Source organism: Parasteatoda tepidariorum, chromosome 5, assembly GCF_043381705.1.
Source record: "Parasteatoda tepidariorum isolate YZ-2023 chromosome 5, CAS_Ptep_4.0, whole genome shotgun sequence".
Lineage (NCBI taxonomy): Eukaryota > Metazoa > Arthropoda > Arachnida > Araneae > Theridiidae > Parasteatoda > Parasteatoda tepidariorum.
In genome coordinates, this window is record NC_092208.1 from 82459543 (window position 1) to 82481699 (window position 22157).

The 22157-nt window shown below is 28.5% G+C and overlaps 1 protein-coding gene across 2 annotated transcripts in view; it reads left to right on the forward strand.

The window, feature by feature from the left end:
- LOC107440829 (uncharacterized protein CG43867) overlaps window positions 1–22157 on the forward strand; it is a 66494-nt gene that overhangs the window by 17546 nt on the left and 26791 nt on the right. For both annotated transcript variants that reach the window (XM_043053448.2, XM_071180687.1), the window contains exons 2-7: window positions 6905–7178; window positions 10525–10587; window positions 11501–11632; window positions 14727–14810; window positions 15817–15933; window positions 19125–19400. In XM_043053448.2, the coding sequence (XP_042909382.2) occupies window positions 6930–7178; window positions 10525–10587; window positions 11501–11632; window positions 14727–14810; window positions 15817–15933; window positions 19125–19400 (921 nt within the window). In that variant the 5' untranslated portion in view covers window positions 6905–6929. The remainder of the gene's footprint in view (window positions 1–6904; window positions 7179–10524; window positions 10588–11500; window positions 11633–14726; window positions 14811–15816; window positions 15934–19124; window positions 19401–22157) is intronic.

The window sequence follows — 22157 nt, forward strand, 5'->3', positions numbered from 1 at the left end:
TTGTATTTTGTTATTTAAAATTGCATTCTTTAAAATGATGTCGAAAATTGTATTCCTTACAATTCAAAATTTTTTCAACTATTATTAAATGAAGTAATAAAAAATAATAATTCACTAAAAATTATATTTTTTTCATGCAATTATCTTTAGATAAACGAATTTTTTTTAATTTTGTGAAAACTTTTTTAAATTTGCTTTAAAAGTTCGCGAGACACCTAACTCTTGGGTTCTTATTTTCCTGATTGCGGCTATCTCCTTTATTTTGAGGCATTTGTGTCTGATACTTAATATCGTCTGCATTAATTAATTAGCATATTTGAAGCCACTCCCTCGAACCTTTAAAATTGAGTCTTAGAACGTGAAGATCCGATCTTTAGATCAAAAGTTATTCAGGGTGTCAAAATCACATTAACTAGAGTAATCCGTTAAAGTACCGAAAGCTATTTCTTTTTTTAATTACCAAGGAAATCTGCAAACTACCTAAATCATCTGCACATCACCCACTAAGCACCCGTTAAAGGGAAAATAAGAACTTTCCTGGAAAAGCAGCAACGTTTCTAAACGCATAAATTAACAATGCTATGCTAATTACTTCTCATCATCAAAAAAATCAAGTGACTACAATCAATCAACACATTAGTTGATATAATCAGTCATCAATAACTTTAAAAATATGATAAGAAAGAAATCACATGGTTTCAATATTTTAACAATTAAGGAAATTTATATCACACAATTTATCGATTTTTCTATATTTCAAGAATAGAGTCAAAACCATCAACAAACTAGTTATAGAATGAGCGAAACTAAGTTTTAAACTTAAACGATACGGAGATTTTTAACACACTCATTACTTAAGTAAATAGCCGAACACTTTTGATTCCGCACTTTAACTGAGAAAATTAGTTTATCTGCTGATTAGTGTGCACATTACCGGCCTTCGAGCTTGAGCCTTACCATATTTATGCTTGCCAACTTATTTGAAATTTTCAATAGGCAATTAAGTGTTGCTCTCGGTTTAATCGAAAATTTTCCTAATTTTTGTATACATTTGAAAAATTCCCAAAAATTAAAGTTTCTGTACATTGCTTGCTTGATTATATAAATAACTAAAGAATTATTGCTAAATAATGATATAAGTCTTGTTTATTGCAATCAATTAAAAGCTTAGTTTTCTTTGTTATAACTGTCTAAAAACAAATTCAATATCTATCTAATACTATTCAAAATTAAGACTTCAAAAATATAATAAATACAATAAAAGCATTTTGTATTCCACTCCATTTAATCCTAATTGAACTCCACGAGTGACGAACTGTTTATGCCCATAAAAGTTGATTCAGAGGGGAAAAAAAATCATTTTAAGTGCGCAAAGAAAGGGTTTTTCCACAATACGAGCACAGCTTCACTGCATAATGAATCCCGGGAAAACCAATTTTTCACATCATTGATTTATCAGAACTTAATAATCCTCGAAATTCAACAGATGGCCAACAGATCGTACTTTTTTTTGAAAAATGATAAACCGTTCTTCCTTGTTCTTCAATTATAATTAGATAATATTGCCGTCAGTTTAAATTTATAGTTATCGGTCTATTATAGTTTTTGTGTATTAACTATAAAAATCTCTAAAAGTCCTTGTCTTAGATATGGCGCACTGTATAGTCTGTTTATAATATTTCGTTACTTTTTTTCCGTATTGACAGCGGTGTATGTTGGTGTTTTTTACGAATTTACTAAGTTTTCTAAATTTCTACAAATCCCGGAATAATAATTATATAATTGCAATACTAATAAACTCGGGGTAATCAAGGAAACGATTAACATTGAATATATTACGTACTCACATATTAAGTGACGTGGTTTAGCCGCTTTCAACTCGTGTTCTATTAAACTTAACATTCATTCTTAAAATCTAATTACTTAATTTTTAAATGTTTAAGCAATTATTATTAAATATTTAATTTATAGTCAGTAAAGAAACAAGAAATTTCTTGACTATTTTTAGAGTGTGTTTCAATAGATTTTACTTACAATTGGAAAATTCTTCGATTAAAATTACATTGTACTGCGGTGTTGGAAAATTCATTATAGGACGAATGTCTACGAATGGAACAAAAAAATGAGTTCGGTAATTCATTATTCATTTCGCTTCTACTCTTTCCATTGGGAGGAGAATAATGTTCTAGGACAGAAGCAATTTGGCAACGTTAGTACTTGAGCCTACCTAGACCGATCAATGACGCAATCAATCAATCAACGATTACAAGAAATAGAACTTTCCGATAGCAATAATTTTTTAAAATAAGATACGCGTTTCTAAAACGTTTCCTCTAAAGAATTTCATTCAAGATTTGGGATAAGTAATTAAGTTATAAATTCTTAATTAATAACTTTGGTTATTTAAATATATTTGATAAAAAGTGTTATCGATTGATCGTTTCTAAATCGTCGTTGTGGTGCAGAATTATTTTTTTTAAAAATCTGTTAAAGAAAGTAAATTACTATAATCCTTGTCAAACAAAATTGGAGTTATAGCGATGATCCGCATATAATGAAACATATGAATCAAATTTAAAGCTATCATAATTCAACTCTGAAGCTTTGTAATTTTATACGCAACCCAAAAGACAAAGGGTAATCTTGAATCAAGCATTTGGTCAATATCGCCTTTGTAAGAAACTTTTTAAATATGCGTTTCTGTAGCCGTATGGCTAGAAAACTTTTAATTTGTGATCCGTCTTTTACAGTGGATATTTTTACTTCATTACGATTATGATTCTAAAAATCTATTTATGTACATCACCATAGATTCGCTGTATTAAATGTTCGAAATTGGGAGCATTATTCCTGTGCTTGCTTAGCTTGTCTCTTAAAAACTTAAAGCAATAAAGTTACGATATCAGCAGAATTTTCGAATAAATTGTTTCCTTGGGTTCAGTTTTTCATTCAAAAATATGCCACCCTAGTTCGATTCAATTTTTTTTTTAAAGCTCAAAACTTAGTTTTCTAAATCTTTAAAAAGTTCTTATTTTGTAAAAATAGTTTTTTGAAATGTGTTTCACACGGAGAATAAAAGTTTTTTTCCCTTTAAATCTGAAAAAGGAAACAATATAATATTGATTGCTTAATTAAAATGCTCCTCATTTTCGGAAAAATATTTGAAATTCTAAAATATTGCATTTCTGCTTAGATTTTACCTGTTTCGAACGATCGTCAATTAGAATAAATATTTTTCGCTTTTTAATATTTTGTATTTTCACTTTTTAATATTTTGTATTTTCACTTTCTAATATTTTGTGTAAAATTTCAATGAACTCGTAACATTTTACTCAAAACGATTTCTAAATCATTAAAATCCAATATTAAATTTCAACCTATTTGTTGTTTTCTTAGCATTTTACTTATTTACTTTACATTTTAAATTCGAATCTTTTCTTTCTCCCCCCCCCCAAAAAAAAACCCTTTTTACTTTAACGAAATGAATTTTTTTCACAAATAAATTGAGATTTTGCATGGTATTGTCTGAGTTAGTTTATGAAATGGTTGAACAAATGGAAAAAATCGGTGTTTATAACTGTTATTTCCATCTTAGAACATAATGTTTGAAAGAATTTTTTTCTCATTCTCCTTTCTTTTCAACGGATTCTTGTTTCATATTCACCATTTTGTTTTTGGCATTGCGGAATCCAAATTGCTGTTTCAGATCGATTCATCTAAAAAATAAATTGCTTTTAAATAATGGAACGGAGCTAAAACAAAATTTTTCAGACATTCTAGACAGCGTCTGGATTCAACTATTTGCACTCAGCAAATGTATACTGCAGGGAATTTATAGGAACTGTGCGATTCCAAATATTCATTTATTTTCTTTGAAAGTTATGTCTTCCATTTTTATTTTATTCGAAATATTTACTATTTAAAATTTTTTATTTTGTGTAACATCTTGGCAGTAATCTTAATATGAAGTTAAAATGGCAGGTTGTCTCTTCATGAAATGTGATTAAATAATATAATTAAAATATGATTAAATAATCTGCTTTCAATTTACGAAAGCATTCCATAGGAAACTTGGGCATTTTTAAAACTGCGACATAATTAAGAAAATGCATTGATGTTTTGTTTTATCAAAATGAATTTAATGACAGATAATTAAAAAATAAATTTTTTTTTTATGCAGACGATTGTATTACGTGGTGTATTTTCAGAATCGGTTTCTTATGCGGACGAACTTTTGCTTTTCAATAAAATACGATTTCATGGCAACAGTTTCTAAATTGTGTGAAATATTAAAGACAATTTTAACACAATTCTCTTAAAAATTGAAGTTTACCTTGCTTTCAAATTATTCCCATTGCACACTATTGTCAGTTAGTTTCTCAAAACGGATAATAATATAGTTATTTTTATTTTCAATAATACTTCAAAGAAAAAAAAAATTTTTTTTAGAGCAAACGATTATTTGTGAAATTTTTCGAGATATTTTCTTCTTAATTTTTTTTTCTTCCTTTTTTTTTGCGGAATTTTTTTTAACCAATGATTGAGTGTGAACTTAGTGATTTCCGGCTTAAAACCACACTAATGTCTTAGCCGGGGCAGCTAAGATCCATTAAGCAAATCTTTTTCTATCCGATTTTATGGAAATGCCTTTGCTGTTGGCATCGAATCAGTTGTCAGGATTACGTGACTTCAGCTTTTTCTAATTTTTCCTACTCGAAGGAAATGATTCCACATTTCAGAGAAGGGTGTATTTTCCAATTTTCTTTTTCATTTATTTTACGCTTTTTCCCAGCCTTCTAAGAAATGCGCGTTCTCTCAAATTGACGTAAAAGCTACGTTGCGCTTGTTTTGGTATACATTTTAAATGGTTGCAGTTGCAGCACCTTTTCCCTTCAGGCTACTAATTTAACGGGGGCGATGACTCAGGCAGGGGAGATCCCTGCTATAAATATCGACTTTTCCTTCCTTTCGGAAAGAAAATCCTTTCCCGTCATTTGGCGATATGCGTTCTTTCCTTTTTAAATGTAGTTTTGTTAATTTGAAGTCGATGCTAATTAGTTTGGAATGTTGAAAACTAAGCCTGATATCTTAGATTTTTGAAATTATAATAATTTAAATTCTTGACGTTTCTCCAAATAATTTCGATTGATGTCAATTTGAAAGTCAAATAAAATGAGGAAATTATTTATATTGAATTGAATTCGCTTTGAGTATAATTAAAAATTTTCTTTTTAACTATTTGAATTTTTTTTAAATTTAATTTGAAAAAATTCTAAAGAGAGTCTCAATTTTTCTTTGTTATCTGCACCTATAAATATAATCTTATATCAATTAAGTTAAAGTTTATCTCGGGATACGAAATTTTTATATGAATATTTTGAAATTTTAAAAATGTAAACTTTTTTTAGCACATTTTTGACATGAATTAATATTTTATTTTTTCGCATGCACGAAAAATTTACTTCAGAACCCGAATGGTTATAAAATGGTAGTTTTAACTTGTAATAATTTTTTAAAAAAAATGTTCAATAATATTGTAACTAATGATTGAAATAAAGAAAAATTATAATAAAATCATTCATTGTTTTATATTTTGATTTCTTTTTATTTTCTCCTTAAACAATTAAAAAGAAAATACTCATTGAAAGTTTTAGTCACATTTTAAAAACTTTGTATCTATATTTTATATCAAGAAAGTTTACTGTGTTCTAGAATAATATTTTTGTCAATTTAAAGGCGATAAACCAGTTGTCCTAAAGCTACTCCTTGTGATAAAAGAAATATATATATATTTCCTTTGTTACTACTCGATTTTTTTTGTATATTTGGTTGCCAATCAAGATATTTAACGCCATTTTGGACTCAACATTTGAGCAAATATTCATAAAGCTCTTAAATAGATATTCTGACAAAAACTGCACTGTGATTTAGCATAGAAATAGTTTGCAATATTAGCATTAAAATAAGTTTAATAATTGATGTGACAATCTGAAGCATCTGGAAAATTGTGCTATGACATTACGTTTCTTCAAATAATAATAAAAAATAGAGTATAGCATTTTCTTTTAACATGGTTTTTCAAAACTCGGTCGCCAAGGAAAATAAAAAAAGCCGTAATTAAAGTGCCTTACACTTGGAGCAATACGATGGTTTTAAAATATATATATAATCTCTGCTTGAAGAATTATCTGGGCTTTAGAACAAACAAATAACTTAATTATTTTATAAGTTATTAAACTTTCTAAAAGTCGCCAATTTGGCGACATTTTTCCACCTAGATGAAAATTATAAAAAACACTGCCTTATTCTTAGTTTTTTCAAATTATTATGATCCCAAGTAATGTAGCATTGAAGTTAGTTTTTAAATATTAAAAAATTAAAACACAAACGATTTTTATTTTCACGAATTTATGGCTTTTCTCCTTATTGACGTATTGCTGCATTTTCAAAATAAACGTAGACAGCGCTGGCTTTAGATAGGCTAAACTTGACCTAAAGTAACAGTTGCAAACTCACAGCAGTTATAAAAATAGCATATAATACGCAAAAAAAAAAAACATAATTTCATATTACTACGGAGACTTCGAAAAACCGCCTTAATGGCGATCATTAATTTCCCCCTTTCAATAAAGCTTTTAAATAATCTATTGCTTCAAATTGTTACCTTAATTTGCATATTGAAATAAAATGGTGTTTTCTGCAAAGGAACTGCTTTATTTGACAAAAAATATGACCCAAAAAACAATTTGCGATAAATTTTGTTTATGGTTTTCTTTGGCAACCTTGAAAAGTTAGGAATTTTTTCCTGAAAAAGATTGGAAAATTTGCTCAATTTCTCTTTTAATGCTTTAAAAAGTGTTAAATATTTATTTCCTGTTTTAATGGAATTAACATTTATTTTCAGGATTTCGTGTAATTAAGTTTACAAGATGACAGAATCCGAACCTCCCCCACCTCCTGCACCTCCTCCTCCTAATGATGGTTTTTCCTCCTCTTTCTTTTCATCCCTTCTAGAAGATGAGGAGGATGATCGAGATGGTTTGATGGGTTGGTGTCAAATCGAAGAGTCTCACCCCCCTCAACACATTAATTGGAAACAGAGGTACCATGAACTGAAACGCTCTCTCGAGAGATTTCGAATAGAAACAGAAAAACTTCAAAGGTCACTACAAGAAAAGGTTTGTTATATTATTATTTTTAATTATTTCACTCGTTGGTGTAAATCAAATTAAGTTTTTTAAAAGAAATCATCAATTTAGAAATTTATAAAGCATTTCAACATGAGGTTGTTAGAGGTATTTATTGATTTTCAAATTCATTGTGGATAGATCACTGCTGTGTTAGTAATTTTCAATTAGCTGCATCACATTAGTATTTAGTAGTTTGTAATAAATTACAGCTCTTTTGAAATGATATTTGTTGCTGTTGTTGTTGTTGACTTAGCCTGTTAAGGCAGAGAGGTGCGATTGTTCTTGTTTTCCAGTGGTGCCATCCGTGACCTAGAATTCGACTTCTGCCACACCCATGCGTCACACCCGTTTATAGGGCGGACCCATTCATACATACATTCATTCATCAACAGACTGTAATTTTGACCTGAATCAGAGAACGATCAATCTCCAATCCAGTACCCCCAGAGGTATTGACTTGTTATTGGAACATGGAGGACTTGGTGACTCAACAGAGTTAACGTGCACCAGTCGTCATTTACTACACGGCGAGTCTTCGGTAGGCGGGGTTCGAACCCATGAACTCTCAGACAGGTGCCCAGCTCCCTACCGACCAGGCTATTCTGGCCCTTGAAATGGTATTTTAAATTTAAAAAAAAATAACTATTGATAAAATATTTTCTTTCTTCAGAGCACATAATTTTAATGAAAACCCTACCTTTTCTTAGTTCTAAAACAGAATCTTAAAAACATAATTTATATTTTAGCAGAATTCTCCAATGGAATGAAAAAGGTCAGGGCGCTTCCTCCTTGCAGAAAAGGACACTTTGAGCTTTAGAAGGGCACTCACTTAACACCGTAAAAATTTATATGTGTATATTTCAAAAAGAAAATTTCTGCACGTTATCAAAACAAGAGAAAAATTCATAGCTTATAAAAAAATAATTAAAGTTATGCTAAAAGAAAATCTCTAAGCATAATTCTTTTTTCAAAAAAAGTAAACTTTAAATGAAATGCTTAATTGATAAATCTAATAATTTTTTCTTTTCCTAGCATAATCATCTGAAAGCTTTACTTCTATAATTTAAACTGAAAAAATGAACATTTAAAAGTGCCCTTTTTTAAAAAAAGTTTTTATTTATAAAATAATTTTAGAATTTAAATAATTTAAAAAATTCATAAGTATACCCCTTAAAAAAAGAGAAACCTATAAAAATCAAACCAGTTGAGAATAATCCTAACAAAGTGAATTTGTTAATAGTTGTATTTGTAATTGTATTTGTTATGTTATAGTTGTCAGAATTAAACCTATAAGCACAAAAGATTTTATCAGTGTGTAATTATTTTTTAAACAGTGAGTTATTTTTTTAAATTGGAATATGAGTAAAAAAGCAGTGTTTTTAAGGGATGGCAACTTATTTTTACAAAAAGGGCAAATGCACAGGGATGAAAGGGCAGGTTGGGCAGGCTGCCCTTCTAAGAACGTTTAGGGAGAATACTGTTTTTAATATTTTAAATATATTTCTCTTAAATTATTGGTATTAAAGAGAAACTGTTCTAATATAGCTTAGATTCAATGTTTATGTCAATTTATTGATGACTGAATTCCAAATTAAGAGTGGTTCAATAATCCGAGAACACTTTAGTCTCACTCACCAGCACCGCTGTGAAGAATTTTTAGATATCCAATCCTCCTGATCAGCGACCAATCATCCCCAATTTAGGGTAACGGGGTGGTGTTCTATTGATAAAATTTTTCGATTTTAGTCTGTGTTTCTTTATTATGATTATGGATCTTAGTAATTAAACTCTGTAAATTTGATCTAATTTCCCTTGAATAACTTTTTTTCCCTTCATATTTTAAGTAATTAAACAAATTATCCCAAGAAACAGAAGCAGTGAGATATTACTTGATTAAGATATGCAGATAGAAATTAATGATAGATTGAAAATATGCAGATGGAAATTAAGTGGACACGTTTAAAATGCCCCAAAAATTGACGCCCATTCTCAAGACTTTCCATACGTCTGAGAAGTCTTGAGAATGGGTGTCTGTTTTTTGAGTGCTTGAGATGTATAGACTTTTATTTCCATTTGCACATTTTTTGAAGGTAATGAAATTTTTTAATCAAGTAATGTGATGCAATTTTCTGCTTTAGTAAATATATAGTATGGGGCCTATTTGTTTAGACATAATGATACAATTTCAATTTATGTAAAGCTTCATTTGCCTTTTTTTAATTTGTTTGCGGAGATTTAAATGCTGTTGTGGTTCAATTTATTCTGTTTTATAGTTTTTTAAAGTATTTTTATTTAAAAATCTAATGGAGGTATGAGAATAGACCTGGAAAAATTTACAGTTTAGTAAAATTTTTTAATTATTGATTTTTTTTTTATTTTCTTCAAATTTATTCTATCAGATACAAACAGCCATGGTGGCTCAGGGGATAGAGTGCTCCCTTTCCAATGAGGTGAGCTGGGTTCAATTCCCAGTGATGACTGGCCCTCGAATTCTGCAACCGGCTTGCTCTGAGCACAGTGCTGACATAAAATATCCTCAGTGGTAGACGGATCTGGGCTAGAGTCCCCTTACAGTCAGCGTAGCCGTGGGATATTTTTATGGTTTTCCTCTTCATGTAACAATAATGCGACTTTGTTCCATTGCAAAGTCTTCCACAAAGGCAAATTTCTCTACATTTGATCCAGGAGCTCCCTTGTCTTCTGGTTAGGGTTCAAAATTACAAGGCTACGGACTTGAACTGTGGTAATCGTAAACCCAAAATTGGGTCAAACGGTTGAATTGGCTGTTCAACGATGAATATAAAATATCATCCACAAAAATTTTAAAATTGCTGTGGATTGATACAAATTGTGGATGTAAGGCAACACGATTAGCTCTGTATTCTTTATTGTGAAAGGGAAAAGTTTTAAAGGTTCAAACAAAGGATACTATATTAGTAAATGCTGTAGATTATTTGTATACAACAAGTGAAGTGTATTTAAAAAAATTAGCAATAAAATTGAGAAACTAGGTTAAAGATGCAGTAGTAAGTGTTAGTTGAGGGAATTTTTAGATTTTTCAACAAATTGAGGGAGCAATGCTTTTGGGGGAGAGGAGGAAGTAGCAGGTATTTTTTTAAACTTAACTTATGTTAAAAGTAGTTGTCTGGAATTGCCGTGAGCTACTGTTTTATTTTTTTTTCGTATCACACTACTTGATCTACTTTTAAGAAATAGCGTGCGACAGTATGAACTACTAAAAAAAAATGGTTACAGTATATTAGGTTACAGTATATTAGCTACATGAAGTTCACTACTTCCGACCACTGCTCGCTACAATATTTTTTATTTCTAGTTGTCTGAATTGGAACAAAAAGCGAATGATGCAGAAAGAAGAGGGGAAGAGGCACGTCAGAAGGTAAAAGCAATTATTTTATTTTTTCATGTACTGGAGTTTTAAATCTTTATTGAATTTAAGGACTAAGTTTTCTTGAGAGTTTTTATTTCAAATTAGTAAGAAAAGAAAATGCTTTGACCTATTTCGATCATACTTAATTTTTAACAAAAAATTACAAAATTCTTCCTAGCTAATAAATACATCCTAGCTAACTTCAAAAAGTTGCAAAATGTAAAATTTTGCGCATTTGATAATAAATCTGACGTAATAAACCTGACATAAATAACGCTTTAAATATTTTCTGGATGTATAACTATTGTTATACTCAAGTATAACATGATGGTATTTATTAAACAAAATGTAGTGAAACAACAGTAATAGTTAGATCTCAGTTATGTTGTGACAAAGTTACTGGAAAAAAAAGTATAGGAGTTGAGCTATTCTGCAAATCAAGCCCAGGTTTATGTTAAATTTTATCAAATCCTTTTATTTTACTGCTGGCCAACAAAGATGAAACTCTGGTAAAATTCTTCGATATTTCTGTAAAAATACAGTAGAAACTTGGTGAATCGCTTTATAAAATAAAGTAAACAAGATATCGAAACAAATTTTTTTTCTTCTGTCATTTAAAATAATTCTCATTAGCTACAACAGGCTGTTGTCATTTCTTATACAGTTGCTGGAAATGCTCATCAAATACTTTCTTTCATATTGTCCAAAACCCCCAATGTCATCTTCCTCCCTCTTCTGAAAATTAAATTACATAAAACACTTCTTACTGCTTCTGAAAAATGTATTATTTAAAACATTTAATGTTCTTCTGTTTTCCTTTTACCTAATTTTTTAAGTAAAATGTGATGTTCATCTTTTCACGGTGACATGCTTTTTCATGCTGCATTAAACATAGCTAAATGATCATATTCTTTTTTTTAAGGCTGCACTTATGGAACAAAGATTACAATCTTTAGGGGTTTCCGGAGACAGTTTTAAAGATTGTCATCAAAATCCAGATCAGTCATGTAAAGATCAAATTATCACCAATTTAGAGCAACAAGTTGAAGAACAGGTGAGTCATTTTTGTATTATACCAATTCTACATTGAAATTTTAAGCAGTTAACTTTTCCACATTTTAACTTTTGAGCTTGTATTTAGATAAAAGTACAGTTTCTGTGTGTTTTTACTTAACAGTTCGGTTTTTTGCTCACTTTAATCCAGAGAATATAAAGGGCTCCCACAAGTCAGGGAAAACCTGGAATTTTCAGAGAATTTTAATTTTACTCAGAAAAGCAGGGAATAGTTGGGGAAAGTTGAATTTTTTTTACAGAAATTTGGAAAATTCCTGCATCATTTCTGGAAAAATAACCAGTCGTATAATTGTCAGTAACAGTAATTAGTTATTGAGATTCGAGTTAAGTACATAATTCTATTATCTATTACAATTAGTTAAAAAAAACTCCGCAGTTTAGTGAAACTTTTCCATGTTTCCATCCTTATTCAATAATATTTTTTTTCTCACAAATTCTAATATTTGACTTTACAAATAAAAAAAGTTATAGTTTCCAGTGAAGAATTGAGCAGTACCGATAAGATATGGTCTGGATTTACATTGAAATTTTCCTGAAATACCTGTTTTATAAAATCGGAATTTTTTTCTAAAATTAAATGGAAACTTTGAGTAAATTTTTTTTCTTCTGGATTTTGACACCGACCTTTTAAAGCATTGAAGATTAATGTATTAAAACTGGAATAGAAGCATATTATTATTAGTAGTAATATTATTTGCATTAATATTCTATACATTATTTGTATTAAAATTATTATTAAACATCACAAAAATTAAATTAATTACTATAAAGGTGTAATGTTCTCCATTGGTGGGTAATTTAATTATAAATCTTAGTTAAAGAATTGTGAACATCTCTGAGAGATGTATTAAATAAAATAAAATTAATTAATAATAAAATAAAATTAAATTATCTCATAATTCAATGCTTTGTTAGTTTATCCTATCAGGGATTTTCGTTTAAAAAATAAGTTGATTTGAACTAATAAACCATAGTATATAGTAGAATTTTGGCAATCCAAAATACACAGTACAGTACAGAACCCATTATCCGGAAATCAGAAAACCGGAAAATCAAAAAACCGGAACGAAATTCAATAAATTTTCCCGCCGTTTTTTAAAAAAAACCATTTTTTTCCTCATAAGATTTTAGGATTTTTCTTTCTTTTTTGAAAGATGTTTACTATACCATCATTTAAGAAATAATCATTACTGTATTACTTCATCGTTTTTTCTTCTTTTTAAGATTATTTCCAAATATATATATTTTTTTAGTCGGGTTTAACAATAAAAAAAACCGCTTTTTGTAGCGATTCAGAAAACCGGAAAAATCAGTTATCCGGAAAAGCGATGGTCCCGATCGTTCCGGATAATCGGTTCCCTACTGTATTAAAAAAAAACAATATACAGTTAATTAAGTGTTTGCAAATTTTCTTTATGTTTTGCATCACGAGACATAATATTGAAAGTAAAATTTAACGCTTATAATAATTAATTTAATTATCCTTTAATCATAAAATATGTATTAGGAGCCATATTATTGAATTATTAGGGCAAATACAGCTCATATTACTCATCAGACATATCAAACACTGATATTGTGAAGAATTGATTAAAGTTGAAAATTTTTTAATTTTTAAAACAAATTCAGTGAAACATTCAGTAAAACTCAAAAAAGGTTATTCCTATTTTAAACAAGCTTGTTTGTTACTGATTTTTGAAAACTACTTCTTTAATTAATCAAAATCTATTTTTTTCTTATATTGTATTGTTACATTGTTTTTTATATATAAATTTTTTTTAAAAATTAATTTAAATCAACTTTGCAGTTATGTTATGAGTAAATATTGAAATAGATTGATCCAGCAGTGGTTTGATTCCATAATAATGTTATTTTTAATTACCTTGCATTTAAAATACCTGCCAACTCTTGATAGCTAGACTTATTAGAAATTTAATTTGAGCTATACATTATTATAACGCTATTTATAATCAATACTGAAAATATTTTACATTATATATATTCTCTTTCTCCATACACTAAATTAGAAATCNACCTGCCAACTCTTGATAGCTAGACTTATTAGAAATTTAATTTGAGCTATACATTATTATAACGCTATTTATAATCAATACTGAAAATATTTTACATTATATAGGTGTTCTCTTTCTCCATATACTAAATTAGAAATCTTTTTTAAGAATCATAATCTAAAGATATATATATATTATATAAGGAGATATAGAGAAAAATCTTCCCTAGCAGCGAAATAACTTGGGCCCTTATTGGGCCAATATTCATGAAGATTGGTTCAGTAAAGGTTTAAAGGGCCTTTATTTTTTTCATATCGGTCTTATATAAAATTTTTAGCTTCACTGACTATTTTATATCCATTATTGATTCAATGTAGGTTCTCTTTTAGCCAATGTAGGTCCTATATAGGCCCAGGGTGCGTAGTATTTTTAAAAAGTGCGTAATGGTGCTTATTTTCGGTTTTTAAAAGCCCTTAAAGGTGCTTTTTTCATTGGGTGTTTTTAAAAAGTGCTTGGTTTTCCCTTTTTCAAAATGAGATTTTTCCTTTACCATGTTAATTTTCGCTACGAATTATGCAAAAAGACATAGTTTACATTATTCTATTCAACATTTTCACAATCAATTCAACCTCGATCTTTTTGGCGTATTGTCTGTCTGTAGAGTGGGAAAACGTCATTCGTTTTACACGATTCAAAATTTCGTGATTTTTGACAATTGTCAAAAACAATGCCAGAAGGCTTTTTTTTTTTGACATGACGGTTTAAACAAGATAAAACCGTCAATTGTCAAAAGTTTCCAACCCTGCCTAGTTATGATATTTTTTTAGTGCTTAAATGGCGCTTATTTTTTGTCGAATAATTTGGCTAAGCACCCTGAGGCCATTCTAGGATCAATATTAAAAAATATAGCCTTCCCAATATTGGTCCGTCGGTGCATGTACCCATATCGAGCCAATTTTGAATCCCAAATGGAGCCAAGGTTTAAATTGTTGCTAGGGTTAATGGGTAGTTTTACTTTGCATTTATAATGTACCAACGCCTATTTTCTCTTATTTTTTACAGAAAAAATTGAGGATACTTGATGCAAAGAAAGTTGAAGCGAAGGCATCAAAAATTAAGGAATGGGTCACAAATAAGCTCAAAGAAGTAAGTTGAGCATGTTTCTTGAAATTGTTTGTAGTTGATACTTTTATGTACAAAAGTGAAAAAAAAAGGATGAAATTTTTTCAATGAAGGGTTAGATAAAGTACATTACTTGAAACTTTTGTGTTACATACTATTTTTTCTGTGTTACATACTATTTTTTCAATTTTCTGTATTTAGTTTGCTTGAACATGTCTCTCTCATTTGTGACATACATCTGAAAGTTTTTTTTATTTAAAAAAAAAAAAATTGCGTTTCACAAAACTGGCATTTTCAAACATTGTGTACTTTAAAAAAAGAAAAAGCTTGAAAAGTTCCGATTTATATTTTCATATTGTTTTAATTGTAACTTTATTAACTCCAGCCTTTTTCTGAAATGTTTATTAAAATAATTTCTAGAACAGGCTGCTTAAATTAATTAAATAATATATAGAAAGCTTCTTTAATGGAATATTTATGGCAAATAAAAATTTTATGCAATTTCTATGAGCTGTGTGTCCCTTTTGAAAGTTTTAAAATTTACTTTTTACAACAATTGAATCGAGTGTCATGTGCAAGATAAAACCAAATTGCCATACGTGTTTTTTTTAAATTATTATTAATTAAAGGAAAAATTTGGCTTATAGAGAAAGAATATTTTTATCAACATTTTTCTTTTCTTCAAAAGCAATAAAAAGGAAGTTTAAATGCTTTGTAGTAATTTTAGTTATTTTAAAAGGTATATTATTTGTACAATTATTCCAGTTGGCATTAGTAGCTTATCACATTGGAACTTGAAACACCAGAGGATGCATATATGATTTCACATATATCATTATTAGTGATAAAATACTTATGAATTTAACATTAAAATAATTTTTTATGCTACAAAACTATATGAAGCCTGTGTAAAATGCAATTTCTATACTTAAGGGTGGCAAATTTTGTTATATTTTGGAATATTTAATGACATTATAAAAAATTTTCTTCTTTCTTATTTATTTTATTGTGTGTTTAATTTTATTTTCAGCTAGAAGAACAGAACTTTCATCTTAGGGAAGAAAACAAGAAATGTAATGCGCAGCTAGATGTTTTAAAAAAGAGGCTTAGTTTAGTATCCCAGCAGAAAGAAAAAAGCAATGCTGAAGTAAATATGAATATTTGAACACAACTATTATCAAGAAAATTTTTATATTTGTTTAGAAAAAAGTAAAAATGTTGAATTGAAATAATTTATATGAATTTAAGAATATGCAGTGGAACAGTGGTTAAGGCACTGAGTTGTAAATGTTAAAAATTGTGGATTATGTATTTAGTGGGCATTGCTGATCACATTTCTACCATTGTTCAATCCCATATATTCTTGTTTCTTAATATCAATACAAAGTAAGGGTAAGAGTCAGTTCCACTTACCTTTTCTGTGGATCACCGTCTTTGGTTTCTTTTGCTAAAAAGTATTGAGATGAAGTCTTGGGGTATTATGTCAAAATCCCATTAAATGTGATTAAACATTTATTACTGCTTTTCTACAATATATAAAAAGATGATTAATATAATAAAGGATTTACAAAGTGATGAATGTTATTAACAGTTAATTGTGGCAAGTTGCATCTTATCACAAATCCAACTAACTTGTTTTTGGGGAGAAAAAGATTATGGTTTTTTTCCTCGCACAAGCAGTGCTATCTGAAGACAGTTTTTAAGATGAGGGCTTGGGGCAACTATTATGATATTAATTTCAAAGCCTTCTGGTTAGGCCTAACTGGTTTTTTACGTTTTATTTTTACATAAGCCTCTAAATAATAACTTGTTAAAGTATTTAACAACATCCTTACTTATCAGCCTTTTTCCTTTAATATTTTTTACTTATTCACATGATATGATAATTTAATACCCAACTAAAAATAAGCTGCAGAAAATTTATAAAAAAAAATTCACTTTGAAGGCAGGTTATTTGTCCAATTCCTCTACAAAATATTTGAGATCGGAGAGCTGCTTTATTACTGCAGTTTACAAACTGTAATTTTATAATAGTACCAACTTCAAAAATTGTGCAATAAATTTGTATGGATATTAGATTAATTAATGGCGCCATGTATCGTAAGCGATTGGAAATACTAGACTTTTTGTTTTAAGCATTTCTGTGGAGTCTATTCTTGCAGTCTGGGGCATCAATTGGGGAATGCAAGAGATAGGAAATTCTTCATGTGTTCAAGGAATGTTAGAAATACTGTGGTGTTTTTGCTGGGATTTGTATTCCTGTTCTGTGGAATGTGAGATTGGCCAATTAGCCCTCTCGGCTACAGCAACATGCTTATTGCTTGGAACTCTAAGTGATTTCAGAAGGTTGACCTAGTTGGTGCGGATAAAATTCTTGTTTGTTTAATCATATTAAGTGAAAACAGTTAATAAACTGTTTCTATTAACTCTTTGTATAACAGTTTGGATACAGTCTTTTTATGATTATTTTGTTGGAATAGGGTAAGATATCAATTAAATGAATTATTATTCAGCAATTAATTATAATTTTTATTTATTTATTATTATATTTTACGAGAAATTCCTAACAATGTAAATTTGCATATTTCTCCATAGTTTATAGATTTGGTATTCTTTTTTTAAATGTATAGAACGAATTTTAAAATCAAACAATTCTATAATTCTTATGCTCATTTATATTCAATTGAAAATATTATGAGCCATATTATTTTTTCAAGCACAGTTATTTTTAAACAATAAAAAAGATATATTGTTTTAAATTATCGACATCTATTTAAGACAAATTTCAAAAACAGACTGAAATTAATCAATTATGAAGGAGAGGTTTGAACCTAAGAAATCTGGGATAAAATATCCATTTTCAACTTCAGTTATGTATTCAGTTCTATTTTGATATAAATTTGTTTAAAACCCAAACTAAAAGTTTATTTTGTTTAAATAAAATAAGTGTAATTTTGGCTCTGAAATAGTTTTAGTATGAATTTAAATTAAAAAAATAAATTATTAATTTAAACTGCTCACATTTTACTATTGTATTGTTTTCACCATAACTTTGTATAAAAGCAACTTTTTAAGTAAAAAATAATTTAATAAAAATAAAATTAGTAATATATTTACTGAAATATTTTAATGCATAATTTTAAACAGATTTTAAACTAATTAAAATGTGTAAAAATCTTACTTAACAATTTTCAATGCTTCTAAATTATAAATTACTTGCAATTATGCCAAATATGTATTTCATGCGTTTTTGTTTTATAAATTTAGACTGTGTACGTTATCTACATTCTAAATATATATGTTTAGAATCCTTATTTAAATATGAAAAATTAATAGTCTAAAATTAATGTATATAATCAAAAGATAAAAAAAAAAAAAAGAAATTACAAAAAGTTGAAAGATTTATCAACAAGTAAAGTAAGATTGAAGACATCAAAATCTATTTGATTGCTGGAAAACCGGAAGCTCAGTTTTTTATCAATACAAAATAACTAGTTTTTTTGCAGATATGTCAGAAAATATACTTCTGAAACAATGACTGTATAATTACTTCAAATTTACTGCAGTATAACCAAGGATTGAAAGTTTCATTATCATTTAAATTTCTGTTTTTAAAGTGACTTCACATAAAACTGTAATAATTTTGTAGACAATAGCTAAAAATTTTTTTTAAATAAATCACAGAAAAATTACTTCACATCAGCTGCGAAATAACTGAAGTATTTTTACAGTTAGGATTGCTCAATAGAAAATCTATAGTTGACTGTAGAATAAATCCTTCAAACTGCAGGTTATTTTTAGATGGGTAAAATTTCAAATGCAATAGTTTGTTTTAATGTTGAAACTTTGAAAAATTTTCCACTAAATTCATTTTACACTAAATTTAGTGACAGATTTAGGCACTTTGTTTTGTAAATTAATGACTTTTTCAATTTAAATTAAAGGTGGTTGAAGCTTTTTCTTTAACATTTAATGTGTAGGATTTTTTTTTAAATTAAAAAATTTTAAATTCTGCTTTTTGGAATTTGACTTCTTTTTACTTTTCTTGAAACCAGTTATTCTAGATTTTACTAGATTTTCTTTTTATATACAGAAAAGATATCTACGTATTAAGGTACCAATAAAAGATATCTCCTTGAATAACTTTTTTAAATAACCGTATTTTCATACACTTAATGCCAATCATAATCGAGTAACATATTTTTTTAAAATCTAATTATGTGTATTCTTTTTTAGTTAAGTGTATTACATGATTCCAATGCGGATGATATGCTATGGCACTGTGTTATTTTAGAACTATTTCATTCACTTTAATAACCATGAATTATTTTCCCTCAGGATTCCTCCAGAGGGAGCTGGGAAGAGCAAGGTTCATCCGACGATGCTCCCCCGCACAGTTCAGTATCAAGCGCCAATCAACGTGCCAACTTCATTAATAATAATGAACCGTCCTTCAATTCTTCCTTGGTTGAGAGTAGCAAGAAGACTTCCTCCTGGGCTTCAGCTCAACAAGCTCGTGTTGATCAGTGGATAGACAGTGCTTGTCAGGCAAGACGGTCTGATTCTGAGGATGGGGATTGCCTACAGATGTTGAACTCTGAATCTATCGTGGAAGTAAGTAAATATCATGTTTTTTTTTTTCATTGCCACTTTGAACTCAGAATCTATGGTGGAAGTAAATATTATTTTTCTATTGTCACCTATTGTCAGGGTTATAAAATTCTAGTCGGCATACTTGTTAGGCAAGATGATCTGACTCTGAGGATGAGGATTGCCTCCAGATGTTGAATTCTAAAATCTATGGTGGAAGCTTATTATCATGATTTTTTTTATTATCACCTGTTGTCAGTGATATAACAAACAATAAATGTTCAGTGGGCTTGATAGGCTATGTGACTCTGAGAATAAGGATTGCCACCAGTTGTTGAATTTTGAATATATGGTAGAAGTAAATATCATGATTTTTTTTTATTGTCACGTCTATTGTCCTTATAAAAACCTTACTTGGGTGGCTTTTTATATTTTTTTTTACCCTGTGTATTTACTTGCTGTATTTTTATGATATTTGAGGTTTATCTAAAAAAATTTTAAGTAAGTTAAATCAAAATTTTTTTGAAGTCTGTTTTTTGAAGTTTCTGTTGTCACCTAAAATAATGTTTTTTATTGAATAATATGCCATTTTCATAACTGCTGTGAGTTCGCTACAATTATTCATGGTTGTTAAGTCAAATTTTACCTATCTTTAACCAGTGCCCTCTGTTCTAGTTCTATGAATGGTGAAAAATTTTAATATTAAGAAAAACTAAATTTTATGAAAATGAAAAGTGTTTGTGATTGAAAAGTGTTGAAATGAAAAGTGTAAGTGATAATTTTTTAATATTTATAAGGTTACTCCAAGGTTGCATTAGCTGGGCTCATAAGAATTTGCAAAGATTGGGAATGATAAATTGATTTAATACGCATCCAGGTTGAAAGATCTCGTTGAACCGGAGATTTATTAAAACATTTAATAACTTAAAAATTATTTAAGTTAGCTTTCCGTTCTAAAGCCCCAGATTGTATACATTTCTTAACACTAAACATGCAACAGGGTATCGGCTCACCTGGAAAGTTATTGAAAATTGTAGAAAGTCAAGGATTTTGTTCTTGATGGAAATTTGTCATGGAAATTCATGATTTTCATTGATAAACACTACAAAATCATGGAAACTTCCAGTTTGTCATGGATTTTAGCTATTGGAACCCTTAATCCTGTTGGGCGATTTGAAAATCCCGCATAGCAATTAGTATTTAAAAATTACACATCGCAATCCATATTTGTGTGATAAAAAAAAAATCACGCATACAATTTGCATCTACATGATTTAAAAGTTTAGATTTATGATCTATATTTGTGCAATTTAAAAATCATACATTGTGATCCGCATTCGTGTGATTTAAAAATCTCATCACATTCTGCATTTCTGAGATTTTTACAAATCACATCGCAATTTTACTTTTTTCATTAATTTTTTTAAAAAAATTAAGTATTTTTTCATTTTTGTTCATGCAAAAGACATGGACTATTTGCAAATTGCAAAAATACTAAAAATAAATTTTTATATCTTTAAATTTCTAACGTTTTTCTAGTTCAAGCTGTAGAATTTCTGAAAGTTTTAAAACCGTAGAAAAATACAGTTTTATGGTTTTTTATTGTGGCATTTTACTTATATATATATATATATATATAGCATAATAAATAAATACAAAAAAAAAACACGAAGAAAATTAAGAAAAACAATAAGTTTTATTTACTGCGCATAAGGTGCTAGTAAATAGAACTCATTAAATAAGTTCAAAATGTAGGGAAATCAAAGGAAAATTACAGAACAGTGAAAAAAGGGGGAAAAGAAAAATAATAAAAATAAAAATAACAAAAAACTGGAAGGAAGAAGAAAAAAAATCCGAAAAAAGGACAATTTTATTTTTTAAAAATCCGGAAAATAAATGATATAATCTTTTCATCAGCTCACATGATTATATCTGCAAAAAAGAGTGCTTTCTAATATTGTATCAATATAGCCAAAGCAAAATATATCAATACAATAGTGCAGGGCTGGCGAACTGTTATACACCAGCGTGCCATTTTTTCTAAAAAATTGTTTAATGAGGTCATAGACGTGCCGTCAAATAATTTTGACTTCGTAGTTATTGGGAAATTAATGATACTAAATACTATCAACTCAAAACTCTTTATTTACATTGAAAAAAATACATTTTGCAATGTCTCAGTTATATGCATAATTCAACTTAAAGTAACATGAGTGTGACTTCTGTTGTTGAAGATTAGATGACAAATAACTTATATTAGGTTGTAAGATGTTTGTTTAAGCAGTACTGTTAGATTTTTTTTTGCTTGTTATTTATTGTTAGCTTGTTTTTTATGGTTATTAATTGTTTTTTAGCATTAATTGTTAATTTTTTTAATTAATAATTGTTTATTATTTTGTTTGTTTTTTGTGAATTTTAATTTAATTGTTACATATGCTTCATAGTGTAATAAAATTTGTGTAATAACAACTCATAGTGTAATAACAATTGTGATCGGTGGCCCAAAATATTGTGTCTCGGGCCATAAATGGCATGCGTGCCGTTGGTTCGCCATCCCTGCATGAGGAGCACTAAAAAAATTTTAAAAAATTAATTTGAGTGCTCCTCACACTATTGTATTTATATATTTTGTTTTGGCTATATTGTTAAAATATTGGAAAGCACTCTTTTTGCGGATATAATCGTGTGAGCTGATGAAAAGATTATATCTTTTATTTTCCAGGTTTTTTTAAAATTTTTTTTTCCATTTTTTCGGATTTTTTTCTTCCAGTTTTTTGTTAT